The sequence below is a fragment of the Heliangelus exortis genome, chromosome 1, assembly GCF_036169615.1.
Source record: "Heliangelus exortis chromosome 1, bHelExo1.hap1, whole genome shotgun sequence".
NCBI lineage: Eukaryota > Metazoa > Chordata > Aves > Apodiformes > Trochilidae > Heliangelus > Heliangelus exortis.
Genome location: NC_092422.1, coordinates 161,129,195 through 161,148,635, shown reverse-complemented (window position 1 = coordinate 161,148,635; position 19,441 = coordinate 161,129,195). Strand labels below are relative to the sequence as shown.

The window sequence follows — 19,441 nt, the reverse complement described above, 5'->3', positions numbered from 1 at the left end:
CCCAGCTATGAAGAATTCTGCTTCTGTCACCACTCACAGTTTTCAGAGCACACTTGTAATTGCAATGAAAACTCCTATTCACACCTCTTGGAAATATTGATTTAGGCTGCTCAACTGTGGATGAGTGAAACAAGCACACTCTCCACCAGTTCTCAGCCTGTTACACACAACAGTAAATGTTTGGAAATTAAAATTCCAGAATCTCCATACAAATCTGTAGATTTGGGATATAAATCTGTCCTTGATTGTGCTGCTTAGTCTTCAGCAGTCTTCAGCTGCTGGCAGACATGAGTGTTTTATGAGACATATAAAAACAGGAAAAGGAGAGCAGCAGCAGCATTCAGCTCTTGCCAGACACTCTTTATGAACAGATTGTGGAAAAACTGAAACAGTAAACCTGATAACACTAAATTTTGTGAGGCACAAATATACAAATTATTTTGGCCTTACCTGTGTCTAAAAGGCAGTGGAAAGACTCAGCTTAAACACAGAAGGTATCAAAACAAACGCATGTCCAGCTTCCTACAACACAAGGGGTTTTTCCTCAAAAGGACACAGTGAGAGCCTGACACAGGTTTTAGCCACTAGTTTTATATATCCCACATGTTCAGGTGGTTAAAGCTCATTATGGAACCACAGTTCCTAGGGACTGACGCTGTTTGTTTATGTATCAGAAGGAATAATCTCTTGAGTGTGCTCCTACTCCTGCTGACAACTGATTTCAGAGATGTATTTTATCTGTTTCCCAGGCTGACAGCCCCAGGTAAAGCAGAAGCTGAGACTTTCAAGCCAAGACCATTTGCTCTACTGAACTGCTCCTGCTAAGGCTGCAGTGTGATGTTTCCACAGAAAGATTTGAAGAGTGTGAGAAAAAACCCACAGTGATTAAACTGCAACACATCCTAGCAGGATACAGATGTAAATGCAAGACATACCCACAGTAAATCATCTGTGGTTCCTGTTAACTGAAAAAAAAAAAAAAAAAAAAAAAAAGAGCTTAACCCCTTTTGAAATAACTGAGGCACCTCAGCAATAAACTGTCAGGTTAGTGTCCAAGATGGTGACCAAGTATTTCAAGAAAGTGGTGCCCACCAAATATTTAAGTTATCAACTGGTTAGTAAAAAATTTCAAGCAATGCAGTACTCAGACATTAAATCCATCTACAATTCAAACAGGATATGAAACCATTTAATAACTGATAAAGATCTGGTGACACAGGTGTTATTCATAGATACAGTTTTGCTGTCATTTATTGCTATAGTTTTAAAGTGAAAAATAAAAATAAAAAAAGTAATTTTGGGATAGCAAACAGAATGGACTTCCATGACACTTCTTGCATCATCAGGAGTGTCTAAAATTACGTGTAGTTGCTGGAGATCCTCCTCCTGTTTCACATATATCTTATTCTTCCTGTGCATTCCAGGATACCAGCCATACCTTCTGACTCTTGAAGGATCTGGAATTCCCACCTACCCGTGGGACTGGTGCCTGGATCAACTCTTTTCTGCCTGTGGACTCCTCAGGATCAGAGTCCACAAAAAAGTATAGTAAGGAGATTTCAAAAAATACAGACCAGAAGTTTTTATGGACTGAAATTTCCCAGCTTCTTTCTTCAGTGGGAAATATATCATGGAAACAAGAAAAACATACAATCAAAAAAATAAAAGAAACAAAAAAAATGCTTCCATTGCAAAAATTAATAGTCTCTTCTCTTTTTGTCTCTTCTTATTTTTGCAGAGTTGAAAATGGTAACATTTCCTCTTCCTTTGCTTTTTCTCAGAGTACAGCATCAGTCATTAGCTTCTGCTTTTATATCTGAAGAAAAAAAACAGAGTAGCTTGAATTTTTTTCAAATATTTCAAAATTTAGACACACACATCAAAACAATATTTAAGGCAAAGGATACCTTTCAACAAAACTAGAGCAAGGTAATTTTGTTTACAAAATAAAAGTGTAAAAATGGAAATCCAAAGAGAAAGCTTCCCCTTCCTGCTCCTGTTCCACTTCCCCTCTTCTTGACCACGAAATTCTGCCTTGAAGAGAGGTATGCATGCCTCTGAAAATGTTAGAAATAATCAGTCTGGTCCAAATGCTCACAACTGAAGATGTCCAACAGATGACAGAAATTTGCCATCTATTTTAGTGACCTGTAAGCCACCATTTCTAAAAACAAATGAAGAAGAGGTAGACATTGGATAGCAGGACCCGTCTTGGACAGCAACTCAGGAAACAAAAAAAAAAAAGTTCCATTCCCACTCATGCCACAGTTCTGACCCTGCATTCAAAGGAGCCACTGCTGTCTTGGAATTCTCTCCATAACATTCCCTTCTCAAAAAAAACCCAACAAAAAACCTTTCAGTTACCAACAATAGTCTCTCCTTTCTTGCTGTTACTCTCTACTTCTTCTCTTTCAGCAAGTGACATCAACTCTGGCTCTGTTTGTTGGTTCTGGTAGGAACTCTGGTCTGGTGGTGTGTCTCCTGTTTGTCTTCCAGCATGTGGCATGGATCCCAGTGTTGTTCCATTGGGCACTTGAAAATACGGAGAGGAGGGAGGGCAAGGTGGCTGAGTGTAGGAAATCTGCTCTGCAAAGTGCTGTCCTCTTGCTGTGCCAGAAAATGGCATTTGTGAGTGCAGCTGATTTGAGAATGGAGCTCCCTGCATGTAGAAATCATTCCAGGGGACAGCCTGATAGGCAGTGATGCCTGCTGAGGAAAAGGCAAGCCAGAAAACACAGAATAATGAAAATAAGGAAAGGAGGATTAAAACTATGTATATGTAAAAATATATGTACTTAATAAAGCATGCTCACTGCAAATCCAGTATCACAGTTATGCCTCAATGGTTACTGCAACAGAGCAGACAACACACACTTCTGTAGGTTGACTTTGTTGTTGTTCATAGCTGTGTTATAATCTACAAAACACTTCAGCTCAGATTCTGAGTATATGCAATGATATGAGACACTCCCCCACTATTTTCCAAGTTAGCTCTGTAAAGCATAAACTGGACTCTTAATCTTCACTTTCGTTTATGAAAGCAATCCAGGAAGAAAGAATGGTTTTTAATTAATATCTATAATTCAACTGAACTGTTCACTTGCTTACATGCTGAAGTAAGAATTATGGATGTGTCTACACTGACAGATTGGTTCCCTCCCCACTGCACTTCCTAGGCCCTGTGAATCCACACTACCTAACCAGAGGATCCCTTCCTTGAATAAAAAATAATGCAAGGAAATTTAAAAAGATGGCCAGCATATATAAATGTATATATGTCCTGGTTTGGGCCAGGATAGAGGTGATTTTCTGTCTTGTACTTTTGCTTTTAGCTAAGTCTCCTGTAAGTAGTTGCACTTGCTGAAATTAACAGCAAGTTTCTCAGACAGTGTGTGTTTCTAGGACTGATAACACTTGATGGTTATAGTTACTGCTAGAGACTGGTGTGCAGAGCCAAGGACACTGCTCAGCTCTGAGGAAAACATAAAGAGGTCCCACCTGCATCCCTCCTTTGGGGGGGAACGGACAAGATAGATGCCAGAATTGACCAAACAGAGTATTCCATCCCATATACGTCATCCTCAGTATAAATTTGAGGGATCATGAGGGCCAAGCCAGATTTCCTGCTTCCAGCTTCTGGCTGCCTGCCCTTCCTGCTTCCCTTTCCTTCACCCCGGCATCCTGGAAGGATCCCGTCCGTTCGTCTGCCTGTGCTCCTGATCCATGCCAGCCCTTATCTGTGTGTTCCTGCCTCCAGTTCCCAACTGCTGCCGACTCCAGGAGTCCAGCCTGGACTTTCCCAGAGCTGCCCTGCAGCCTCGGTGGTGACGTGAGAGCTATTGGGGGAAAGGGGGGAGGAATGTGGTATCCATTTCCTTGTATATTTGTATATATTTATTATTTTTTTCTATTTATCATTACTGTTTCATTAAAGTTGTGTAGTTTAGTTTCCAACCCATAAGTCTCTCTCCCTTATTCTCTCTCCCTTCTTATAAGGGAGGAGAGAGAGATTAATAGAGAGCGTCTGTTACTCGGTTTAATTGCCAGGCCAGTGTTAAACCGTGACAATATATTAATATGTATATTTGTGCATGCCTATGCACATTCCTTCCTCAGTCACAGTCATCAGTAAACCCACCAATCATCCTGAACATTTCAAGACATTGTTTAGTTACTCCAAAGGAGCAGGAGGCCAAAAGATTTTAGAAATTTACCCAAGCTTCCACCTGGCTGCTGTAACAAGAGCTGTCCTTCCATGTGGTTTTGTACATAGCCTTGTGTGGCTCCTGCTGCCCCATAGTTTACAACTCCACTGTTACCAGGTAAGGTGAGGAAAGCCGTATGGGACTCAGCTGGGGGTGTAGCAGCGAGGCAGACACTGGAGAGCAGACTGCTGGCCAGCTGACCTGGCAGACAGTGGAACTGGGAGAACTGGTGCTGCTGGGGATATTGGGGCAGCTGGTAAATTCCACCCTGACTGCTGAACTGACAGTATGTGGTCTCTACATTGCCTGCTGACTCCAGATGCTCGTGGTAATTGCAGGAAACTGGTGAACTCAGACTGCGGGGAGCAAGGAGAGAGGCAATTAAATGATTAAAGCAGGGTCAACAGTTAAAGCAACCTGTATAATAAACAACTGTTTTATCTTCCCCTTGACAGCCACTCTAACCCTGATCTGATTCCAAGCCTTCCTCCCAAATACCAAGCACAGGACAAAAGCAACAGAAACCACTTGAGCCACGTACTTACACAGCAGGATTCTTGGACAATGCACTGTACCAGGGATTACCCTTCCTTCAGTTCTTCCCACTCTTCAGAGTACATCCCACCACTTAAAATATCCTCTCTGAAGGATTCCTCCTCACCACGCTTCTGAGCCCCCCTTTTCACTCAACAAGCATGCAATTCTCAAAGAACTGATTAAAGGTATCAGTTTTTTGATACCAGGTGCCCTGTCCTAGTAAACATATAATTTTTTTCATACTTAATTAAAATGACATTCTCACCTCCACACTCAACTTCCCACTTATGCTCCCACCTTCCACCCTCCCATGGCTTTTCCCTGGGTTCACTTTTTTCATCTCCCTCCAAGATGAACAGATCCCTCCCTCGCTCTCATCCTGTTCCTACCTTTGATTCTGGATGTTGTAAGTGAAGGCCTCCCTGGAGCCATTTTCCTGACTGGACAAGCTGCATTCACTGCTGGGAGTGTCCAGCATCAAAGGAATAATGTGGCTGTGGTGGCTGAAGGACAGACTAAGAGGTAGGCTGGCCCTGCGGATGGGTGGAGGGCTGGGAAGATTTGGGAAGCACTCTGTTCTGCTGGAGCTGAAGCTGAGCTGTGGTAACACCTTTGTCTGAACTGCTTCACAAGGTGCCACCATTCCTGCTGCAGGAGGGACTGTGAATAAAAAGAGACACTATCACAATATGCTGCTACACCACAGATTAAAAGGAGCAAGCAGAGGCTATCACAAGAGTGGCAGAAATAAAATGCAAGATGTCAGTGAGCGAGTGGAGGTTAACTGATGGAAATAGAAGTAATCAAGTACCAGCATTGCTGCTGGGAAGCAAAAGGGAGTAGCATAGCAAGGTCTCTGGAACAGAGGATGATGTCTGTTGGTTAAAAAAAATTACCTTCGTGCTTTCAGTCTCTGCATACTGGATTTATTCAGTTCACAAGAAGGCAGCCAAATGAAGAAAAGTACTTCCTGGAAAAAAGCCAGGAGCGATCCCCCAGCCATCTTCTTTTTCTACTGTCCTCTGGGAAGAGTGTGCTGCATAGATTACCCTTTTGAAAAATTTAACTGTGGCTTGAAAGGAATAAAAACGTGCTTTTAGAGATCCACTGTCTAGGTCATTTTTAAAACAAATTTTCACTCTTGGTTTTGGCCTCTGATGAGTCATTAAAAAAAAAAAAAAGATATCAGCTGATGGGCCTTGGGAAAAGAAGCTGAGAGATGGAAAAGGAAAACACCACCATTTGGTGGCTAGAATCTTGTTTGGTGACCTGTTTCCTCAGTCACTGCTGGAAAAGGAGAGAGGAACAGTTTCCTACAGAACAGCCTCTGTGGAAAGAGGACAATACAGGAAAATGAAAAGGTCAGAATCATGTATGCTGGTGATACAGCATAACAAGCATACTCAGAAGTTAAAGAAGCTTGCACATGGTGCAAGAGAGCAAGATTCTCTTTATCATGCCAAATAGCAAATGATTTTTCTTTTGAGAAATGCAACCATCAGGCATGTGTGACAATTTGAAATGATTTTTCAATTCTAGCTAGGCTGACCCAGCACAAGGATGAGGCAGATATGAGAATGTATCACTGTTACCTGACAGTTCAGGTAAAGTTGGTTAAAGTTGGTCTTCTCCCACACACTGTAAAGCATTTGGGGAAAGGTAGTAGCATGGATAGTCTGCATCTGTACTTTACTCTTGCTGCCATACAGAGTAACATCAAATGCACTCCACTGGGTGTGAATCAAAGACCTTAAACATAAAATCAAAACAAAGTTGTCACAGCAAGCGTGAGCAACCATTAGAGAATTTTGGAATGCATATCAAGAGAGATGGTAGGGAGATTCCATTTCAACACTTCGCAGAACCATTTCTCAGGTTTCCCAGTGTGCTGTGCAATTGTGCCTTTCATTGCACCTTTAGCCTTTCCATTATTTTTCAACTCTGTCCCACTATGGAAGAACTGAGTCCTGACGTTTCAATGAAAACTTGAATAGCACAGATTTTGGGCTCATTTTGAAAACCAGAGCAAGATCTAGGAGGGCATCTCTACAGAATTCACATGCCCAGGCAGGTCTCAGTACTGTTAATTTTTTCCTCATTGAATGTACTACTTCTCCACAATATCTATGATGTACCTGCCACATTCCTGTGTTTTGACACAGATATCATCCCACACACCAAAGTATAAGTAAAGACAATATTCTGTTTTCTCACAAGTCAGAACAGCTTAGCCAGAAAAGAAGCTGTAGATCTCTTCTGATTTTTAAAAACCTTCATTTGGACTGGTTCTCCTAACCATTCTGTCCCAGAATGTAGCAGTTCACACAAACATTATAAAACAGCAGCCACGTGGAGCACAATTCACCTGAAAAACAGTCGATATGCAGTTATAGCTTCAATTCAATAATGTCAGTAGGATTAACAACTCTGCAGATGGCCTTAGTCTTGCTCAGGATGAATACAAGCAGTACAGCAGTGTAGCCCAGGAAATAACTTCTAAATCCACTTTCACACCTACTAAGAATGAAGTTCTGGTTGTCATTTTGTTTAGTATTTGCAACACTTACTGGTGATAATCTTTGTGGATCATGGCAATAGGACACACAGGCAATGAGTTGCTGAAGACTGCACAGTCTCCAAAGAGCTGCTGCTGCCTTTTCTGAAGTTCCTTCTCGGTCCTTTCAAAGAAAGACACTGTATTTGTATCTTCTGAATAAAGCCACAAATGCTGTGAGAAAAACAATTCCCAGAGAGGAAATACCTGCTAAATCTGACACTTTATTTACAGATTCCAGCATCTTACAAAATGATGAGTTCTGATTACTGCCTTGAGATAATACTTTAATTTTACAACTGTTGTTTTACCTGACATTGATGTAGAGGCTTTCCAATGATCATGGGAATGTAACAGTAGGCATTTTTGATTATTATTCCATTTCTGGGTTTTCATTTCATGAGACAGCCTTGGTAATTTTTGGAGAGCAATTTAGTAGTACACAGCTTCAGATCTCTAAACCAGTGCTGGTGCTACACTTGGCTTAAGCATGACTATTCTTAAGTCTTCAGTTACACAGCTGTCTTCCCACTACTGTAGCTGCTTCTTCAACATCCTAGTAGAGTTAAAGAGACCCATTCTTTAACACAAATGGCTCCCATTGAATGGAACAGAGTCTTAAATTAACAACAATGGATGTTTATACTTCTGTTGAGATGACTGTGATTTCAGTCTTTTACCAGTCTTGAAGGAGACTGAGGCCCATGCCAGAGAAGTGTCCCTGAGGTTACAGCAGGGCATGGTTTCAACTGTGAAGACATGGTTTCCAAATGATCTAGGAAGCTACTTTTGCTGTTGCTAACAGACCAGATCACATACACAAGATTTGTTACCAGAGTGACACCTACCTGTGCTGGAGCCCTTCTTTTTGACATCAGTCATTCATGACTTTCTTAGTCAAGCACTTACTATGTTGATTCCAAAAGGCCTTGGCAGGAGATGCTTGCAATGATTTAAGCAGTTAACTATGCAACAGCTTGCAGACTGTTCAGGAGGCTGGAGACCATGGTTGTAACTTTTAACAAGCCCAGTGTTGGACACAATGCAGCTGATGTTGTTTACAACCTGAGCGACCAGTCTAACCTCAGATAATCTGCTTGCTAGGGCTGCTTTTTCAAGCATCCTATCAAGACTAAAGCAAAAGGCTCTTTTACTATCAGTCATCATACTATCAGTAATCATACACAATCCAGTGCAGTTTATTTTAATGAAACATGTCTGTATAATTGCAGCATTTCTGGAAACGTTAGAGGCCATCACAAAGCTTTTCACAGATACATCCTCTTCTTGAAATTATGAGAAAACACATCTCTCTTGTATATGACATATTGAAAGTAGATAAAATATTCATCAAACTTAGGAGCCACAGCATTCTTCCTTTAATGAACTAAAGATCAATAAACCAACTTTAACTAACTGCATTGCTTTGAGAGGTGTGTCAGTCTGATCCTCTTCTGGATTTTCAATAGGCCAGAACCTACCACTTGTTTAAAAGGTATGACTTTTTCTTGCCCTGTCAGCTACACATCATCAGCTTTGAAAGCAATTTGTTCAAAAGCCAGAATCCTAAAGTGAAATCATTAGAGCTTGTAATATTTACTGTTCTTTGACAGATCACATCCAGCTTAATCCAGTTGCTCCCAAGACTTCCATTACAACCCCATCTCTGCCACTGAGTAATCATGCTATTTGCATCAGAGCTACCAGCATAGGCTGAGCTCCTGATGGGTCCTCAGCAAGACAGCCACACAAACCAATTATTTCCTGCAAAAGCACAAGTGGGGAAGAAAAAAGCTTCTCACAAACCAAAGGCATAGACAATAACTTTTCTTTCTAAAGGGTCAGCTCTAAAGAAGACATAAGCCAATGTTTTAAGTCAATGAATCACAGATTTAAATATATATCGGTAAGAAATCTCAGACAAACAACAAAACTTCATATAACTGCAAATGTCAAAAAAATCCTCCGTTAACATATAGCAAGCTATCAGTACAGCAAAAGCAGTAAAAAAAAATCTGTGATAAAAGCAAGCTCAAGACTGAATTCTTGAGGCACAAAAGGCTCCTACTGCAAGCAGTGTGGCCAACACCAAAATCAGAAGCCATAACTGCCAGCAAGGTAGAGGACATCTCAAATACAACTTGCTGGGACTTTTAATCAGCTTGTTTGGAGAAAACTGTACAAAACAGTCAGAACTACTGCCTAGAGCAAGGAAACACAATGGAAGAGGCAGCACTGAACACACCCCAGAGGTGACAGGGAGCAGATCATGGTGTTCTGATGCACTTCAGTCATTTGCTTGTCCTGCTGGAAGTGGTTAAACACATGGCTACCAAGGAAAGCACCTGAATAGCCACTCCATTAGGCCTAAGTCTCTCAGTACAGTTGCACCATTACACACAGGTCACAAATTACTTGGCTGAAAAATGCCATGAGCTGTTTCCACAAGGGCCACTTCGACTAAGAAATTGGTTTTGCCTTGTAAATTGATGATCTTTTATATTCATTTATTTTCTGTTCTATTTTGCTTCTATTACTTTGGATTTTATCATACCCAAGTTTTATCTCCTGCATTTTCTGAGGTAATCTAATAAAGAAAACATGGAACCTGGATGGATCTATTTATTTGCAAGCTTTTTTTTCTGAACAAGAAGGCTAAATTAATTCAAAAGTTGAATTGTTATTTCACTTTTCTTCAGTTTCATTTGCTGTTTCCATTCTTAAAGAGAAAACTCTGCCTATATAATGTTAGACAAAAAAAAAAACAACAAACAAACAACCAACAAAAAACAAAAACCAAGTTTCATTCTCCTGCAGATCTCTCTTCTATGAGGACTCTATACACATAGTATCAGTTTTTTGCCCTCAGAGGGAGCAGTAACTCAGGTCTCCTCTACTCTGCCTGGGCACCAATTCTCCCATGACTTGTAGGAACATAATGTTTAATACTTCCACCTTTCATCAAATGTGATTAGAATTAAACAATCTTGGAGGGCTGGTGGATTTCCTAAACAAAGGGAGTGCGTGGCTCATTACACACATCATATACCTCCCTTCCCTTAGGAAACCCAGTTAAAAACCAGTCACCAAACCTCACAGTTTGGATGAATCAGCACAGTATGCCTCTTCTCTGAAAAGTTATTTAGAAATGGTTTGGGTTTTTTTTTTTTCCAAACAGATCTGTATCTGGAAAGTATTTACCAGTCTTAGATGACAAAAATAGATTTCATTACTTCTTGCTGAGCATGATCTAAAGAGAACAAGGGGAAGCTTGTTCCCGGACACAGATCTAGCAGAATGAAGTACATTCTAATACTCACACACCAAAAACACTGAAGATACAGGGGTTTCAGACAAGCAAAGGAAGCCTGTGTTTCATAAAAGCTAGATACATACCCAGTAAATGCAATAGGTGTCAGCCAGCAGCAAGTTGAAAGAGTTCAAAGAGTAAAAACCCAGCTATCTTTACTACTCATTTTCTCACATACCCAGTCCTCTCCCAGGAACATTCACTTGCCCTTTCTCTTCCTTAAACACTCTAGATGGGACTTTTCTTATCTCTCAGACAGGCTGCTGGCGTTTTCCACATGGGGAATTGCATCTCAGTGTACAGATTCTCCAGAAAGAAACTGCTTGATACAGATAAGTGACAAGATCACATCCCTGAATGAAACTTTCTCTAACAGACATATTCTCTCTTGACTAAATGTCTGCAAATGTACTTTACGAAACTGGAGAGTTACAAATACAAGCATAAAAATATGAGGATGTTTGATTTCTTTCCTTTAAATGAACTATTTTGCAAAATCTTGGTCTTTATCTAATTAAATATAGGACTCAACAGACTGCATGCAACCCTTCATCATTCTGAGAAGCAGTGCATTACTCAAACAGTTTGATCATGTTTACTCTGCTGCAAGAAGAAGTGGAAAAACTGGAACTAACTGAACTACACTCACGTTGGTTAAACTTAAGAATTGACCAGTGCTGTCCTGGCCTTGAGACTATGACAGACAAATTTAAATGCAGGAGTGCTAAACTACAGTATCAAGAAAGTACCTCCACTAAGTACTTTTAGCATCCATATCCATTTATTAGTATTCTAAGCTTATTGGAACAATATTATAGTTGCTTTATACAGTGCCAAAATACTTTAAGGGATCAGCACTATTAAAAATACATTAAAGTCTCTGAGTCATTATTAAAGAATGACTTGCACAGAACTGCCCTTACTACTGATAACCCTGTATAATTAGAATACAATGAAGGGGCAGAAACGTTGGCATGAAATTAAAAATAATTAATTACAATGGGAAGCAGGAAAATATGCACACCACCACCACCAGTGGTGGTGCACTGCAGTCAGTGCACCTATTGCTTGGGATATCCGTTTCTAAGGAAGTGGTGAAATCCTCAGCACTTTGGAAATATTTTCAACTTGTGCCAACTGGAGAATATAAACATATACAGAAAATGCTTTAGGGAACATTCCTGACGGTAGAAAATGCTCTGATATTCCACACATGAATACGCAATTGAACAAATCCTCTCTCTTTGGCTGCCATCAATCATAGAAGTCTAAATGTAGCTCAGGTAGAAAACCGGTCCAACAGCACACCCCGCTGACTCTCAACAGCACTGCAACAGCAATTGTGTCCTATGCTTAAAATCTCAACTAGTCTCACTCCTTCAAGGTCTTGCACAAAATGGAAAATTACAGTGGCTGGAGAAGACAAGGAACCTCCTTTGTGGATTTAAAGGTGTGTGGAGTACCTGAGGAGGCTCCAAAACGCCAGCAGTTCATAAATGTGTTTCCCTCACACAGCTCACTTGACTCCAGTTACAATCTAAACCAGAATATGGGGAGTGTTTATCTGCCATGAAGAGTGTAATAATCAGATTGATACTTTCATCATCATTGAAAGCAGCAGTGCCAGTGTAAAACAGCTATTACAGAAGAATGCCCCAATCACATATCCTTATGAATTCATATTCAGAATTGTTTGCTGGCTTGGGCCAGGACATGAATAAGGATGGCAAATTTGGCTCTAGTGTTTGCTTGGAGGTACTGCCATGCTGGTAAATACCTGGTAGTCACTCAATTATCAGAGAGATGTTAAACCTACTGTCATTTTTCAGACTGATGCCACAGGGCTCCCACATCACCTTCCTTAATGTGTCTGGGGACCTATCAACACCACCAGCTAATGTTGCAGCTATGCAAAATACTCGAGCTGATAAGAGGTCTCACCTGAGGAGGAGGCAAGTGGTGCAGGATGCCCACTGAGCAGGCTGGAGCAGTTCCCAGCTGTCGTGTCTATACTCAGCATGGCAGAGTGGTCATAAGCAACATCAGGTAGTGGAGGCATGGGCAGAAGAGGTGCCCTGGAAGTACACATAAAAGGTGTGAGCACGGGGTAGTGAACAAGGCATTACAACAAAGTACACACTTTTCGAATTACCCTACAACAGACAAATCCCAGATCACTGGCAGGTGGGATGGGGAAACACTGCATGACTTCTAAGTGCAAGGAGAGATGCTGTATCAGCAATAATTAGGGAAGCAACCCCAGGTCACTCGTGTGGAAAGGCCAGAAGGCAGTGACAGTGCAATGAAATCAGTCAGGCGGTCTCCACTCTTTCACTTATTTTTCCTTCTCATTCTGTTTTCTTCACAGGAAAACTCTTGCTCCAGATTACAATAAATACCTCCCTCTGAAGACAAATTTCTTCCCTCATTCACTCATTTCCTCCCCCTTGGAAGGCTTTCTATCCTCTTACATAGTCCCTTCCCCCACCCCCAGTAAACATCCCCTGCTCACCTATTAAAGCTGCTAGCTTGTTCTACAGAGAAACCCAGAACTTTGTAAGACTGATCTAACTAAGCAAGATTTCTGTTACTATGTTAAAACACATGGAAATGGAAAGCAATGGTGGGAGAAGGACCGGGATAAAACAATTCCCAAATGCACATAATGCACCTGGCCAACACATTCACAGAAACTAAAAATTGAGATGCTTCCACAGGCCTTTTTCTCTTGTCCATTACTCTCTACATGACTTCAGTCACAGCAATTTCAACAGTTTTTTTTTTTTTTTTCAAAGCAATGCTACAGGTTAATCAAAAGTGCTTTTAAGAGGGTCCACCACAATATGCCCAAAAATCTGACAGGTTACCAAGGTCCAACTCAATGGTGAGCTCTCCATATCTTAAAAGTAAAGGGAAAATGACAAAGGAAAATATTTAATTCATTGGGTATCTGTTGTAGAGAAATGAGAATAACAGAGCAAATCCCTTACCCACAACCATCTGACCCAAGGGGGACTGACACAGTTGAAGATACTGGATATTTTTTGTTCCCTTTCATGCTCAACTTCTTTGATTTCCGCCACTTTGCCCTGCGATTCTGAAACCAGACCTGATAAGTGGAAAGAATGGATGCATTCAGAGAGGAAACCTTCTGCACATGGGGACACAGGAAATGAATCAGTGGTTACTGCCTCCACACATCAGCAGGTGAACTCAGAAACTTTTCTTTCAAAGAAAGGAACCTCAAGAAACCTTTCTTCCAGAGCATGTGCAGGATGCAAGATACCCTCAAACACTTTTTTCCTTTGGTTTTGGTTTTTTTTTTTAATTTCTTTCATTGCCCATGATCTTCAAGGTAAAAAAGATTAACTCAAATATCCTTAGACTCTTTTATCTCCTCATTGTGTCTCATATTAGGAAATGGGAAGAGATGGAGTACATAACTGCAGGCTCCACTGCCATTTCAGATGCAGCAGATGGTTGTGTAGTGCCCATCCCTGTGAGCTCTCTTTCTTCTTTTGTCACCAGTGGCAGGTGTAGTCTCTATCCCAATACTCATGAAGCTCTCTTTCCTTCCTACTCAACCTCCACTCCCTCTCCATCAATTTTCTGCACAGAAAACTGCCCAGGCAGCATTGCCACCCCCCAGGTGTTACCATGATACGCTGTGGTGTTACACCAACCACAGCCGCGATCTCCCTCCTCTTCTCATTGTCGGGGTAGTGGTCATCCTGGAACATCTTCTCCAACTCTTCTAGCTGCTCTAGAAATAATGATGCATTGTTCAAAGAGAGAGAGATGGGGAGTATGTGATAAGAAAACAAAAAAAACCCATACCAAACCAAAGATGGGGAGTATGTGATAACAAAAAAAAAAAAAAACAAACCAAACCGAAACCAACCAAAACCAAAAAAAACCCACAAAAAACCAACAACCCAAAGAAATAAGGGGAGAACCAAACCAGAACATTTTTTACTATACTCAGAAATACATGAACAACATAAAAAGGTATTTTTTTAAAGTAAACCACAAAAATAAACAAAAATATTTTTCCATAATAAAATAAAAAGCATCGCCAGGGATGCTTCAAACATAAGGCACTTGGCAACTTTTATTTGAAGAAACCCTCACACCTTGAACAGTGTAGAATGCATTGCAATACCAGCTAGAGCACTTCAGCACCTCCATACTGTGCCTTCACTATGGTGAGGGAAACAACAGCACCATTGGCACTGCAAGTGTCACAATCTGCCAGAAGGTTTCCTGGTATCTACCTGCACTATAGAAGGTGCGTGACTTCTTCCTGACTGGTGGTAGAATTTCTGGATTCTCAAGTAACTCATTGTTTCCCTTGCTCCCATCATGGATACTTTTGACTTCCAGAACTGAAGACATCTTGTAGGATTGCTGAGCTGCAGAATGGGCTGAAGCACACTTGGATGATCGGCATGTAGCAGGAACAAACACATCCTGCCTGCAGAGGTCTTCAGGGATTCCACTAGATGCCTTCTCAAAGCACATTCTGCTTTTGTCATTACTTTTTTTCTTCTTTGCCTCCTTTTCAATCCCGTCACACTTATAGCTCTCATAGTGTTGACGTGACTCCGACTGACCTGTGGGCTCCTCTGCAAATTCAACCACAGAAAATAGGGGCACAGACTTCACCTCACTGAGGAAATTTGACAGTCGCCCATACACTGGTGCAAGGTTGACCTGGTCATCAAGAGCCACTGAGTCTTGGGAAGATGACCCAGTTGCCTGCAGGGTGCAATATTGTCCATCTTCCTCCACCTTTCCAGGGCTGATCCTATCTTCTGTTCCAACGTTATCCTCAACTTCTTCCTTTACAGATGAGCTTTGGAATGCAGATACCACACTGCTGCCTGTACCTGCAAAAACAACCAAACATAAACTACAGGAAGAATTCATTCCAGACACAGAGAATAAAGGGAAGGTTGTGTATTACAAGTACAGCAGAGGGAAAACAGTACTTGGGATAACAAAGTTCTTTGGAATAAGGACCAGAAGAAAAATCAGTCATTTATCAAGATGCTAAGTGTCATTTTATTAAAATGAGCAAAGAAAAACATTACCAAAATCTTGGTCTACTGGGTCAGCAGTGATTAGAAGACAAGTGACATCACTTTTTGATTTATAGAGGTTTCTGTTTCTATCACACTCAAGATGACTAAGGAAAAAAACTTGTTGTACAAACTTCCAACAATTGTCTTAAATTAGTCTTCTGCAGTTTCAGCCTTAACATTCATGATTTACAAGACAAGCAATGAAATGGTTGGGTGAGAAAAAAAGCAGGTGAAGAAGACTGAACAAGTTTAGTAAAACGCACAAACTGCATCACAGTAACAAAGACCGAACAGACCTGTCAAAAAGAACACAGCAAGAGAACTAACTAAAGCTGGCAACTGAGCCATTATACTTTCCCAGATGAGACAGATATTTGCAAAACAAGAAAAAATTGTCTCAGAATGTGTGGGTCCATATGATTTCTACAACTTAAAAAAAAAAAAAAAAGTGGGGGGAAAGTGACTATTTCTTAAGAATAGAAAGCAGAATAACAAAACCAAACCCATGTATCTGCTTCTGTCTGAAAAGATGAAAATTTAAGCAGACTATTGGTAGCATTTCAGCTGCTTGTGCCTACAGAGAAATGAGGTTGTTTAATTTTGGAGAAAGAAGATCTAAAATAATAGCATTTCACTGTCCTATTTTTGATATATCGTGGGTAGAGCCCTTCTTAAATCTTCATTCGTGGAGCCAAGCCAGGATTTTTAATACATATTAGTGCAATGCCAAAATATATTACTTACTTTCTGCCTCAACATTTCTTTCTTAAACTACTGTTAATCAAGAAGGAACCTCACACCACCAGTCAGATGGGAGAATCCTCATGGAAGTCTGAGGGGATGCCAGGCTGCTTCCAAGACCTTCTGATTTGCTTTATGCAGAATTAAGAAAACCAAATGAGTTGTAGGGTAAAGAGACAGAAGCAGGAAAACATACAGCTATATTAATTTGATCTTGTTACACCGCAACAGTTTCCACTGCTGTTAAATGAGATGAAATATACTGATGGGGGAGGTCAAAGAACTGAGCAAAGAAGCAGCTGTTCTGTAGAATTCTTTTTTCTACCATCCTCCCACTGCCTCTGAGCCCGTCACTCATGATGTGAAAAAGCTGATATTTCCACGTGTCATCTATTCTACAACTCATGCTCTGCCTCAAATCACAAATTGCATTTTCATCTTAATGCTTTGGTTCAAGTAGGCTTTTTACTTATTTTTATGCAAATACCTGTACGTCCTTAGATCACAAGGTACATATTGAAGTTTTTGTATGTACCTTGTATAGACAGAAAAGATCTCAACACCTGGGAGTTTTACACCATCGATAGGAATATTCCTCCAAGAGAAAGTGAACTGTTGTCTGTATTTCTGAAACATGTATCAAAGGCAACAACTTGGGATTGCCAAAGAAAAGACCTGGAGTGATGATAAAGTTCAGAGAAAGAAAGGCCTTCCCAGGAACCACTAGGGAGCTGCCGACTTGGTCATTTCTCCAATTGTTCATATGACAAGAGACCAACCATCACTTTGGCCACTCTTAGATAAACATAACCTTAAATAGAAGGGATTTTGACTGAGCAGGAACAGCGTACACACAGAATCTTAAAGGCCTGAGCTGCTGAAGGTGGTGGGCATGACTTTGAACAAGGTAACCACTTGCACACTGTCAGCAAGATTTTTTAAGGTTGCTTCGAGCACTCCATATAAAGCAGCCTGAAAAACACACAAGGAGAAACATAAACTTCACAGGCCCACCCACGACAGTGAAGGCAAGGGGATGGAACCCTCGACAGTGGTGAAGGTGGTTGGGTGCCAGCAGCAGAGACACACAGAGGCAGGAGTAACCCCTCGGTGTGACTGAAGACCACCTACCCCCTAATCCTCACTTCAGCTCTCCAGGTGCTTTTACAACCCAGGTGACCCCAGGGCCACACCGGCACAGACCGGGCCGAACAGAGCCCATTGCCGATCCACCCCCCCTCACCCTCCAACCGAGTCACCCGGGGCAAAATGGCGCCTTCCCGCCCGGGCCCGGCGGGGGTGAGGGGTAATGGCTGCCAGTCCCCGCCGCGCAGGTAACCCCAGCCCGGAGGAGGCGGCGGGGTGGTTATCCTCACCCGGGGCTGCTCGTTAAGCTCATTGCCGGGTACAACGAGCTTAATTGTCGGTCGTTAAGGAGAGCCGCTGCCCCCGGTCCCGCGGACCGGCTCTTACCCAGCACTTGAGCCGCCCGCTCCTCCTGGGCGCCCGTCCCGTCCATGCCGGCTCAGCGGCGGCGCGTCCGGCCCGGCCTGGCCGGTTAATGGCCCTCCCGGCAGCGAGTCCGGCGCAGACTGAGGCTGCCGGCCCCGGACGGCTCATCAAGGGCACCTGGGCCGCCAGCGGAGCCCGAGGGGGGGAGAGCGGTGCCGAAGCTGAGGTGACCCAACTCATCACAACCGCCCGGGAAAGCGGGGAGCAGCGGGGAACTCGGCACCCCAGCGCCGTGGGGGAAGGTGCCTGTTCTCCTTCCCACCGCGGGTGGGGAAGTCAAAGAGTTGGTCTTTGAGGGGTTAGAAATCTGTCCCCCGAAGCTCTGGTGTGGAAATGTCCCGGGCACATCTGGGGACAGCTGGAAGCCTCTGCTTTGTGAGCTCCTGTGGGGAGAGGGCTTAAAAGTTGCTTAGTGGCTCGCAGTGGAAACCTCCATGCTGCAAAGTGGAATGGTGCAAGATAAATGAGATGGACTTTATTATATTTAAATTGGAAGTGGAGAGATTTAAGTGAGGCATAAGGAAGAAATTCTTCACTATGATGAAGGTGGGGAGACACTGGCACAGGTTGCCCAGAGAAGCTGTGGCTGCCCCCTCCCTAGAAGTGAAGCAGGCCAGGTTGGATGGGGCTTTGAACAGCCTGGTCTAGGGGAGAGAACGGGCAGGAGTGTTTATGGTCATTTCCAACCCAAACCATTTGGTGATCTTCCCTTGTAGGCTGGAAGAAAGGCAGTTTTTTGTTTTCTTTTTTGGCTTTTTGTTTTGTTTTTAATGTGCTCTAGCTGCAGCTGTTAAGCAGTGCTTTTGATTCTTCATAAACGAGTGGTTGCAAGAATTAAAACCGCACTTCTTGCCCTTTAGGTGCTGTAATTGAGCCTCCTTTCAATACTTAACAAGGCTAATATAGTGGTACCAGGCAGTTAGCAATACAAATGACAACTTTTGTCATCAGCTCAGGTAACATTTGGAACAGCTTTATGCACTTGCAGATGACTCCAAGAGGCGTAAGGCAGGAGTGAAGGAAGCCTGGTTTATCTGATTTCTTTCTGAGGACAGGGTTGATGGAGAGACCTATGCTGTAACTCTGAAGTCACAATGGTTCCAGCAATCGAGCCCTCTGCTCTTATGTCCTCTGTGTTGAGCTTTCCTCACTGCCAAGTGAAGTGCAGCCAACTGAATACATCTCATCTCTCTGCAAACAAAGACAATGCTCTCTTGAAGAGTGGGATTTGCTTAATTGAGTTCTGCTTCACCAAGACAGAACATCCTTCATCCTCACTATGTCACTGCTGGCAAAGCACCATGCTCTTACTTTGCTTTTCCCCATGTGCTGTCTTTGTTGCAATGCTCAGTCTAGCATCCAAAGTCTTGCTTTCACCTGGGAGTAGTTTCATTATGTTAAATGAGTGTAACCTGAAACATGTGTGCCAGCATTCTGGAGACAATATAATTAGTATGGCAGTGCACCTGATTCAGTCACCAAATGCAATACATGCTGG

The 19,441-nt window shown here is 42.2% G+C and overlaps 1 protein-coding gene and 1 long non-coding RNA gene across 3 annotated transcripts in view; both read right to left on the bottom strand.

The window, feature by feature from the left end:
• LOC139791316 (uncharacterized) overlaps positions 1-19,441 on the bottom strand; it is a 61,635-nt gene that overhangs the window by 22,193 nt on the left and 20,001 nt on the right. The gene's annotated exons all lie outside the window — the stretch shown is intronic.
• Positions 1,157-18,609, bottom strand: NOBOX (NOBOX oogenesis homeobox). Of its 2 annotated transcripts, none has more exons than XM_071733391.1 (9): positions 17,905-18,609; positions 14,881-15,495; positions 14,263-14,369; positions 13,597-13,715; positions 12,548-12,681; positions 5,132-5,402; positions 4,215-4,561; positions 2,365-2,709; positions 1,157-1,816 (listed from the first exon to the last, which is right to left on the bottom strand). In XM_071733391.1, the coding sequence occupies exons 1-9, from the start codon at positions 17,948-17,950 to the stop codon at positions 1,791-1,793; spliced, it is 2,010 nt and encodes a 669-aa protein (XP_071589492.1). In that variant the 5' UTR covers positions 17,951-18,609; the 3' UTR covers positions 1,157-1,790. The 2 variants fall into 2 exon arrangements, with proteins under 2 accessions (XP_071589492.1, XP_071589493.1); XM_071733392.1 differs by having other exon boundaries at positions 2,365-2,706.